Consider the following 11,040-nt stretch of genomic DNA (forward strand, 5'->3'; position numbering starts at 1 on the left):
CAGTGGCCTAAAAGGTCCCAGGCCAGAGTTCTAAGACCCAGGAAGCAAATTGCCTGGAGATTTGTGTGAAGACATAAAACTTGGGTTGAATCTTCCCTTTGGTCTGTGTCTTAGCTACACACAGGCCTATGTATATGCTCCTAAATAGAACATGATTTTTAAAAATTTCTTGCAGAAAATAATGAAGACCTTTAAAGGTACTATCTTTTTTTTTAATGTCAGCCCTAAACTTTAAATATTAGTAAGTACATGATGATCTTTCTTAAGGCAATATTGATGTTACAGACTTCTGAGAAAAGTGGATGGACTTTATGAAAAATCATAGTTCTTTAAGTGTCTGGAGGCATCTATTTTGGTGTTCCCATCAAGATTATTAGTAAGTTCATGGCTTTAACTTTATCTCCTTACGCCACTTGACTCTTAGAATTTTAATAACCCCTCAGTTTGAATATATAAACAGAATAAATACAGTTGTATCACTATTCCCTCCTTGGCTAAATACTGTTAGAGCTTGAAGAGGTCACCTTCTCCAGCCTCTTCATTTTACAAATGATGTAACCAGGACTGAGTGAGGATAAACGATGTAACCAAAGTCATAGACTAGTCAGTGGCAAAACCACAAGGAGAAACCTGGCTCCCAGACCAGGTGCTCCACTAATATCCCCACCCCTCCGGTAATTGAGATGCAAGTACAAAAACAGTCCAGAACTACATGACATGTTTAAATTATTAAAGGTCCTCTCACTTTTGGAAAATGAGTATATAGTAAAATATATACCCCATAGTCCAGCTCTCTGAGAGTAACAACTGGGAATATTTTAGTGTGCTTCCTTCCAGTTCTTTTTCTGTATGGTTTGTTTCATATCATGTCATACTGTCCAGTTTCGCATCTTTCTTTATTAATTTCCTAAGCATTTTTCTATAGTATAAACATTTTTAAAGCATCTTAGTAGGTACAGTATGTGTGTATGAATTATTTTTATCTTTGATTTGAATGTATTCTCATCTCAATTTGTTGATTAAAGAGGCTATGAAAGGTTACCTGTTTCTCTTTGGGTCCTGAAACATTAGTAGCTTAGTGTTGGCAGAACCTTCTCCCCTTTCTTTCTCCTTTAACTAATTTTCACCAGTTGTAGGATTGGCAGCAAGATGTGTTTTTTTTTTTTAGCTTACTTACCGTCATCCTTTCTACAGTGTTTATATCCGTCATAACCTTCCTCTTTTTTTCCCTCCTTTTCACTTAATACACTCTCCCTTCTCCTCTGCTTAATTAGCATTTAAAACACGGTTCAGTTCATCTACTGCCTCTGTTCTCTTTCCGTAGCATATAACACTACAGAGAGTTTTCTCTCTTCTGCTACAAAATTGATATATTAACATGTCCTGCTTTACTTATTTAAAATAATGTGATCAATATATAAGCCCTAAGATTTGCTCTTAACATTGTATTTTTTGAAAATCTAGAAAAGGGATTTCCCTGGTGGTCCAGTGGTTAGGACTCCACGTTTCCACTGCAGGGGCCCCGGGTTCCATCCCTGGTTGGAGAACTAGGATCCTTCAAGCTGGGTGGCGTGGCCAAAATAAAAAAAAAATCTGGAAAGTTATCATCCCCATTTTGATGGAGCAAAAGGAAATATAGCAACATATTTTGAGAAAATGTCTATTGTTTAAAATATAAAAAGATTTGTACAGATTACTACAGAAATTTGTGAAGATTAGTAGAAAAGATTGTTGAACACACAGGTGAACAGGTGTGCCTCACCCTGTCAGTAGCTACATAAAAGAAACTTATAAATGATGTATTTCTATAATGTGTTTAATTTCAAATGGGAATTATTTCATATTATACACATTTTGCCCATCACTGCTGTTCTGCAGTTTTTGTAGTGCTCCAAGCTTGTTTCTGACACAATGTTACTACCTGTGTATTTCTTTAAAACCTTTGTAAATAATTTTATAACTTCCTCAATTTGAAGTGTAGTGTTTCTTTAAGGAAAACAAATTAATGCATGATATACATCTTCACTACAAAAGGATACCAAGAAAAGAATGTTTTTAAAAGAAGTCTTTTCTTTAAATACTACATAGCAAAAAAACACACACAGCTTCTAGAGTTTATTCATATTTAGGTAAATGTACATTTTTTTCTAACAAGTACTTTCTGTTACTTTTACCTAAAAATGTGCAGATTGAGAAAACTTTGAAGGATTACTTAAATATATATAGCCTCTGTTTCAAAGATGTTTTAGAAAGAAAAAAGAAAATTTTTATCAGAATAAAGTAAAAGGTTTTAAAAGCCCAAAACTATCTCTTCCATCATTATCAAATTGACTTTAAGTTGAAATTAATTTTTTTTAAATAATGAACTATTTTCAAAAGATTAGTTTTCAGGTTCAGATTCTTTTTCTCCCTGAACTCTGCCACTTTCATTCAATCTTACTGGTACCAAGAGTTAACTTGAAGGAGCAAGTTCTTTCAAGCTAGTATTTAAGTAATATTTTTCTGCATTGAAATAAATATTTGATCTCACTATGAAAATAGACTTTTTCCCCCTTTAGCTTTTTTACCTTCTTTCTGGGGCTTTCTTCTTAGCATTACTACCTCCCTAAGGTGTCCAATACAGTAAATAAAGAGAGATTATAAACTTCTCTCACTTCAATTGTTTGTTACCCACTCTGATTTTAAAGGATTTTTGTGGAGAATCATATAGGCAGAAGTATTTGCATTATCAGTTCCTTTATCATTCTCATCTCCTTTTAGCATAAACGAAGGTTGGATTACCTAAATGAGTGAGTCTCACACACACAAACTACGGTGATGTTATGATAAGGTGACCAGCTGTCACTTTCAGCACCGAAATTCCTGTGTCTTGGGAAACTGGTTAATTTCGGGCAGACTGAAAAGGTTGGTTACTTATTGATGAGCGCACCAAAAAACATACATGGGGATTCTAAGCATATGTTGTACTTGATTAAGTAAATTGTTTTAATTTTCATATCTGGCTTTTGCAAGAAAGTTTGGTGCAAAAGAGATTGAATGCCAAAAATATAAAGAGTTCAGTTGGGTAACTAAGCTAAAAGTATCACTAAATCACCAGCTTTCTTTTTTCCCAGTGTAATAATATGCACTAAGAATCAAAGAAAATACAACATGCCAAACATTTTTTCTTAAGCATAAATATGAAACCATTTAGCAAAACAAGAAATGCCAAACCAACATAGTTTTCTCTGTTTAATATATTTCTCTTTTAAACACACATTTAACCGATAATCTCTTTATCGGTTAATATTTGAACAGCTCATAGCTGTGAAGTTTTTCAGGAACTACTTTTTTTGATTTGATAAATATGCTTCCTAGAAATAAAGGGGAAATGACTATTAGGACTTACTATGCAGTTAACCAGATTCTTTGTTCTCAAGTATTCAGGCTGCCACAGTCTGTTCAGAATCCTTTGGATTCAGTTAGCATTCCAGACAAAAGTATAATTTCAATCGTTAGTCAAGGAGCATGATCAAAAGATATTCATAGGGCCGTTTTTTCCCTGCTAATTATTAGGCCAAATTGTTGTCTGACCTATAGGCTAGGATCAAGTCTCAGGAAAAGTTACTATGCTTTTTTGGAATGGTGGGGAAGCTGGGCTTAGGAATGGACCTCTAGCCAAACTCTCAAAAGGGGAAATGCCATCTTCCTTATTTGAAAGAGAGCAGTAGATTTGATTTTGGGAAACCAGAAACCAGTGAGCAGGATGCAGAATTTGATTTTAAAAGAAACTTTTCTTGGCAGCAAATCATGACAAATTGTAACTTGTTTACCTTGTGGGGACTAGACTGGTTAGAATAGTTAGTTCCCTGTCGACTCAGGTGTTTATAACCCGGACGACACCTCCGGTCTGAGCAGCCCAGAGGACCACAGCTGGTCCTCCCAGGTCCCTTGGCCAGCGCCACACAGCCAGACAGTCTGTGTTCACCCACTGTCAGGCTATAAACTTTCACCTGCCTGTGCTGTCTTTATTTTTTATCTGCTGCACCAGAGTCGTCATCTCTGTTTTCTGTACCTCCAGTGCAGTTTGCCACAGTAGGAACACTTTGACCATTTAAGACTTCAGAAGCTAAATATCATACAAACAATTACAGAACAAAAAATTCGTTTGAGGAAACAAGTCACTCTGAACTTGCAGAAAGCAGTATCACACAGTGAAAGTGATGGTCAGGTTTAGAATATATGAGAATGACCTGGGAGCTGGTCACAATACAGGCTTCCGGTTTGAACACCAAGGTGATTTTGAGTCTGTGGGTTTGGGCTAGGTCTCAGCTACACACAGCAGGTAATTCTGGCATGAGTCATGCTGCAGGCAGTTATTTGCAGAATGTTTCGTGTGAAGAAGAGTGAGTGGAGCTGGGAGACTACAATTTTAGAAATGGCTCCAATGTCCCAGCCTGGGGACCAGGTGCCTTGCCAAACATTATTTCATTTGATCTTCTAAATTAGTGGTCCCCAACCTTCTTGGCACCAGGCACTGATTTCATGGAGGGCAGTTTTTCCACAGCCTGGAGTCAGTGGGTGGTTTCAGGAGGATTCGAGCACATTACATTTATTGTCCACTTTATTTCTGTTGTTACTACAGCAGCTCCACCTCCAGTTATCAGACATTAGATCCTGGAGGTTGAGCACCCCTTGCTGTAAATAATTCTGTGAGTAAGACTCGGTCTCCGTGTTACAGAGAGAGATGTGGAGCCTTAGGGAGATTGAATGACTTGCCTCAGCTCATACATCAGGTCTGGACTTCGGAGTGAATTCCGTAATCTTTATGCCACACAGTATTGGCCCCTGGAGAGCTAGAACTCTAAGAACAACTAAAGCAAAAAGATAATTTTGACAAATGATTTCTCCCACCCTTTATTAAAAACCCAGAAACTACTAACATGACTGTCAAACTTTTGATGAGTTTTATAGTCTGTGGACACTGATTTTAAGAACTGCCCACTTTCCCTGAAACTTATTTCCTAGCTCATTCCTCCTTCCTTCTGTCCTTTCTCACAAGCTGTGCTGAAGTATTTCGTGGATCCCTTCATTCTCCTCACTTTGCTCTGGTTTCTAGAAAAGTTCATTGTTGTGCATGGCTTCTGACATTGTTAGTGAGATGGTCCACTTTTATCTTGCATAGAGAAGAGTAAGAAGCCCTTTTATCTTAAAGGTTCTAATCTGCCATGGCATAGCCATAAAAACCACCCCAATTACCTGCCAAATAGCAAAGCCAGTATCTCCTCACCATTAAGTGTCTACCCCAGGCTTAGTGCCACCAAACCACAGTCCCTTTCTGGCCTCCTATAGTCACCATCCTCTCTGAAGGGTCACAGCTTGCCAGGCCTCTGCCACTGACCTGTCAGTTACTCAGACCTTAATTTTAAACCCCAGAGTGATCTATTGACCTGTGTCTTTGACTGTTTTAATTGGTTAATTTGTAAGATTTGACCTCTGATATTTGCTAACTTTTTATAGGGAGTTGTATTTGTAACGGAAGAAGAGAAGAATAAAAAATATTAGTTTTAAAAGTGGCCTATGTGACTGCTTTTCTAAAAAGGTATTTAATGCTCTTAGTACTTTGGCTTATCTCTTTGAAATAAAGCTAATACACAGGATTGCCTTCACATTGTTGTACTCTGCCTTTCCTGATAATTGCATTGTCTTAGAGCCTAGACGTTGTTAATATTAGCTAAAACTACTTGGCTGCTCTATTAGAAGTTCCTTTTTTTTGTCAAATTTTCTCAAACATGTTTCTGCCTTGCAAGGAGCCCCAGGTATTTATGAGGTGATGGAGTACCTAAGAGGCCTCATTTTGTGGACACATTACGGAAAAAAAAAATAATTTGGGGGGATTAACTTCCCAGCTTCTTTCTTTAAAAAATAACTCCGTAAGAAGTTATTGTCTATCTCTGGGCATCCCCGTTATTTGCTATCATTTAAGCCAAGGCAGCTCTTTGGTTTGCTTGTATCCCAGGCTTCCTGCATGTGTAACCTAAATATCCCCGATCTTGTCTCCAACAGGTGGACTGGGTGCAGTGTGATGGTGGCTGCGATGAGTGGTTTCACCAAGTTTGTGTGGGGGTCTCTCCAGAAATGGCGGAAAGTGAAGACTACATCTGTACAAACTGTGCAAAGAAGCAGGGGCCAGACAGCCCAGGGCCAGCGCCGCCCCCTTCCTTCATAATGAGCTACAAACTACCAGTGGAGGATCTTAAAGAGACCAGTTAGCAGACGCTGGGTTGGTTTGGGACACGGGGGAAAATGGACCACACTGAGACCGTAGTCATCGAGTAGAGTGGTTTAGGTCCACTCGGAATGTTGCTTCCAAAGATGAACGGCCTTCTGGGAAAGTCCTCTCAGCCGACTTCCTCTGCGCATGGATGTGGGACCCGCGTTCTCTGTCTGCACTCGTGTGCTGAGGGTGTCTGCCTTGGTCCAGCAGCCGGGGTTTCAGTTCATGTCTCCTCTGAGGTCCTTTGTCACATTAAGGCCAGACACTGGAGCTCTAGGGTGGCAGGTTGGCATCATTGCATTGGTGTGCTCGCAGGACTTGTAAGGGTGTGTTTTAGGGCCAGTTGATACTAGTTAGAGGTTCACAGCCAGCACTGTTGGGAGGTACTGACTGCTTGGATCTCCTTAGGGCAGTGGGAGGAATCAGAGGACCAGCTTCCTTCCACTCTGACCTGCGTTTGATGCCTGGCAGGTCCAGCTCGGAGAGGACCAGGACGAACATAGTCCTGTTAGAGGCCGTGGGAGGGGAGCCCGGCCTGTAAACCTCCGCTCCGTGTGCTTGTGTGTACCAAGAGGAAAACCCCAAGTGAGGGGCAGATCACCCCATCTTCCTAAGGAGGAGAGTAGCATCCAGTTCAGAATCTGACTAGATTGGATTCTGGGAAGAAGAGATTTTATTTTAAGGCAAGCAGCCTTTTTTGGCTTTGAGAAGTCTTGTTGCTTTGGGTCTGCATTTAGAGAAGAGCAGGTACGTGGATCCAGGCTTCTGCAGCAGCAGACACAATGAGTCAGAATGTTTCACTGAGCTAGCGGTGCATGCTTTTCGGGGAAACCTTCATTGACAAGTGTACCAGGTGCCACCAGGCTTCAGGCATGGCCACCAGCAAAACCAGCAAAACAGCTTTTTGCCTTGCAGCCCTGCCCCACTGTCTGGTTCCAGGACTGGCAGTTGCTGACAGAGGCCAGCCGTGGGCGCTATCCCATAGCCCCATGGCTTCTCTCTGAGGAGTTGGGCATAGAGTACCTCTGGTGACGAAGTTGTTTTAGTAAATCCATTTTTAAAAAAAGAAAAAAGGACTTGTTTTTACTTTTTTCTAAATGTCTCTGACTACTGACTGTTCTATAAATAGATTATTTTTCCTTTTTAATATACATATATGAATATATAAATATATATATATTTACCGTTACCAGCAGCTTGTGACGGAGTCTCAGCATCAGAAATCCATTTGGGGGCTTGCTTTCTCTTCTTGCTTTTTATAAAGGAGTCACACTCCTTCCTTGTAGTACATGGAGTTAGCACTTCCTTTTCCAGCCTCGCCTGACCAGATGGTCCATCTTGTTTTGTCCAAATAGATAATTCTGTTTCCTTTGTGTGTGGGGACTCGTCCCTGTCTGTGGGGAATCCTGATCGTGCTGTATCTGCAATGGTGGTTCTGTTTGGTTCTGTTCCATTCTGTTTGTGAAAGTTTGAAACGACGGTGCTGTGTTGTCCTCCTTCCTGTCGTGTTCTGTCCTCTTGGAGGTGTTAGGGAAGCTCTTATTAGAAGGGGACTCTTTTTTTTCTTTTTTTAAGGACAAAAAAGACCCACCAAACAAGCTGAAAACGGTGTTTCGTCTTCACTATCCTGTGTCCCTTTATTTTGGGTTGAAAATATGTGGTTTGGCTTATAAATTCATCAGTTTTCCTTTTAAAGGGAGGAGCAAGATGGGCCCAGAGAACAGCTAATACTCTCGTCCTCCCTTTTTAAAGAAATGTCTTCTAGTAACTAGAAGCGAAATGTACTGTCGAGTCACAGTTTGAGTGGGTATGAGATTTAACTCAAAAGACCTCTTCCTAAAAAACCTTTCCTGTAAAATCCAGTTTCTGGACATGCTTTCTCTATAGTTCCTATTACCAGTCTTTCCGTCTCTCTTCCCTGGTATCATAAAATCTTGAATGTTAAGAAGTTCATCAGTGTTGACGTGCATGGGTCCTAATGTTTCATCTCAAGTGTATGTATGATTTAAGATTTCAGTGGAAATTACAAGGTAACTATTTTCATAAGTTTTCATTTTGCTTAATGTACATAAAGATATCATTACTTAGTTAAGAGTTTCATCTGGTTATATTATAGAAGAAAGCACAATTTTTTTTTTTTTTTTTTGCTTTTTGGTCTTCTCTGTAAAAGCCTTCAGACACTTGTGGGTTAAAAATTGATTGCAGTCTTCAGTGATGGCTGCCTGGAACACGCTTTAAAATACCTTCTTTTCCCTTCAGCTGTCAGCAGAGGGACATGAGGATGCTGAGAAAGATGGCTCTGCTTCTTGGAGAGTGGGAGATGGGGAGAGAGGGCTGTTTAGGAAATGATTTATATCCACAATACAGCATTTGCCTGTATGTTTGACCTGAGAAAGTCGCAAGGCAATCTCCCAACCATGAATAGCTTCCTGTTCATCTTCAGACATTTTGAAACCTGATTCCTTTAATTGATATTGTGGGATTTTCTGTATTAATTTGAAAGTCACAGGAATTTGCTCTGACTTTTGACCATTTAGACAGGCTGAGAACAGATGAGTGAAATTAGTTTAAAGAAGAAGAAAAATACATAAAATGTGTAATTTTGCAATTAGTGGACTAAGATTCATCTGTTTAAAGAAATGTTGATTCTCTAGTATAAAACTTTTCACTTAGAGGAAGTTACATATTTACAGCTTAAACCCATTCTGCAGTGGTGTAGCATGTCAAATTAAAATTCGATTTAAAATGTTTTTTCACCCTTCCTGTCTCCTTCAAGTCACAATTCTTCCCCATTGATACTTTAACTTTCTTGTAATAATTCTTTCAAAGGCATTTCTCACTATGTTCACTATAAAGCATTTTGGCGAGTATTAGAGAAGGGAAGATGAAAATCGGTAGCCCGAGTAGACCCTCGGCCCCTTGCACATGGGGCCACAGCCCTCCCGTGGTCCCTCTGGCTGGTGCTGGCCTCACTGCCTGTAGTGACCGCAGCAGAGCCACATGGAGGCGCCAGGTCAGGGCCTTGCCGGGCGGCCAGTCCCCAGCTCTCTGTGACTCAGACCTGGGCTTCGTGGAGTGACAGCTGCTGCACGTCCTGCTTTGGATAATTGAAATGTCAAACGTGAAACCTGTGGTTGCCCATGACGTACTTTAGTGATCAAAACGCCAGTGAGGGCTGACCCGTGAGCCAAGGACGCTTTCACCTGTGCTTTTCCTTTTCACCTTTATCTTCAACGTGTCTGAGAAGTTTGTTTCTCTTAATTCTTCAATTCTGATGCAGTTCTGCAGCTGTAGGAGAAACTCCCTACTGGTCAATCCCTGGATTCTGTAGTACGTTGACGTGAGAGCCAGCCAGTGCTTTTACCTGGGAGGGGAGAGGGAAAACTGCGAAAGCCCTTCTTTCAAAAGGTGGATGAGCCACTCCAAGGAGAAAGTGGCAAGTTGAAGTGGAACTTGAAAATTGTGGGAAAACGAAGGTGAAGTCCCACACGTAACCGGGTTCAGTAAAGTTTATATATGAACTAGCTTCATATGTGTGTAAAAAGTTACTTTTGCAGTAATATAAATTTTTAAAAACAGGCATTTGGTTTGCTTTTTACCTTTTGAAATCCCCCCCCTTTTTTTTTTCAAATAATCAAAGCTTATCTTTACTTTGGATATGGGTGTGCCGTGGCAGTTAGCGTTTACCGCAGGAGAAGGAAAGAATGGATATTAATGTATCTGGGGTTGGCGTCTTCTCTTGGCCTGGACCGTATCCAGTCACCACTATGCAACGACCGAACGACGTGCACTGGAAAAGGATGTGACAGGTGTTCACAGCCACACCCTGCTCAGTCTTTACTCTTGCAATACTCCAAGATGTCCAAACAGGAATGTCTTTTGTAAACCTCAAGACTTATTGACTATCCCCTTACATATTTATTTACCCCTTAGTGAGACACTTAAATATAATATGGACTCTAATTTACCAGGGTTTTTGGTGGTGCCTTATGAAAAGTACAACTTGATTTCTTGTTTTTTGAGCATGTTTTGCATTTATTTTTGTTTTCTGAAAAAAAAATATTAGATATGGTTATTTGCATTACATCTAAAAAAATAAAAGCTTTGTGTGTGAACTCAGGCCCCCTGCTCTGTCATTCATTTTGGTGGCAACTCCAGGGTAACCAAGCCAAGCTAGATTGTGGTCACTGTATTGATGACCTGAGAGCCACTTTTAACCTGTGCATTTGCTGTCTCTAAAATAAAAAACTGGCCTCAAATAACTTCACCAGTGGTGTGATTAGCCTGTTGCATTGCTGAGAATAGTTGTCTTCAGAAAGTGTGAAGTAGACGAAGTGATTCCTGCGGATTTCAACTTTGTCTGTTCACAGTGATGACCAAGCAGACATTTCCCCACTGCTGATTCTCAAGCCGGGTGCCCCTTTGCAGCAAGCCAGTCATACCAGGGGAAATGAAGAAATAGGCCCTTTTCCCTTTGGCCTCCTTGTACTTAAAACTAGTTCAAACTGCAAACTTACTTCAGAGAATAGTGCTTGTTTTCTCTTTGCCAAGGTTACCAGGTCACGTAGGTGCAAAGGGCCCATCATTGATGAAAAAGGCTCTGCTTGCAGTGAAATTGGACTTTTAAGTGTGTAACTATATATGTGTTGGGGAGTAGAATTAGTGGCAAGAAGGCAGATCTAATTATCTCAACTTGGAAAAGAATTTTGCCAAGAAAGACAACAGACACATGAATCTTTGTAAGTCTGACATTTAAAAAGAGGTGTGGAGTCATCCCAGTTCAG

General features: G+C 40.2%; 1 protein-coding gene across 1 annotated transcript in view; it reads left to right on the forward strand.

The window, feature by feature from the left end:
- Positions 1-10,376, forward strand: part of KDM5A (lysine demethylase 5A) — a 65,518-nt gene extending 55,142 nt beyond the window's left edge. Inside the window, exon 28 of the mRNA XM_005895180.3 lies at positions 6,046-10,376. Coding sequence (XP_005895242.1) covers positions 6,046-6,252 — 207 coding nt within the window. The 3' untranslated portion in view covers positions 6,253-10,376. The remainder of the gene's footprint in view (positions 1-6,045) is intronic.
- Positions 10,377-11,040: the final 664 nt, after the last annotated feature.

The sequence above is a fragment of the Bos mutus genome, chromosome 5 (assembly GCF_027580195.1).
Source record: "Bos mutus isolate GX-2022 chromosome 5, NWIPB_WYAK_1.1, whole genome shotgun sequence".
In the NCBI taxonomy this organism is placed as follows: domain Eukaryota; kingdom Metazoa; phylum Chordata; class Mammalia; order Artiodactyla; family Bovidae; genus Bos; species Bos mutus.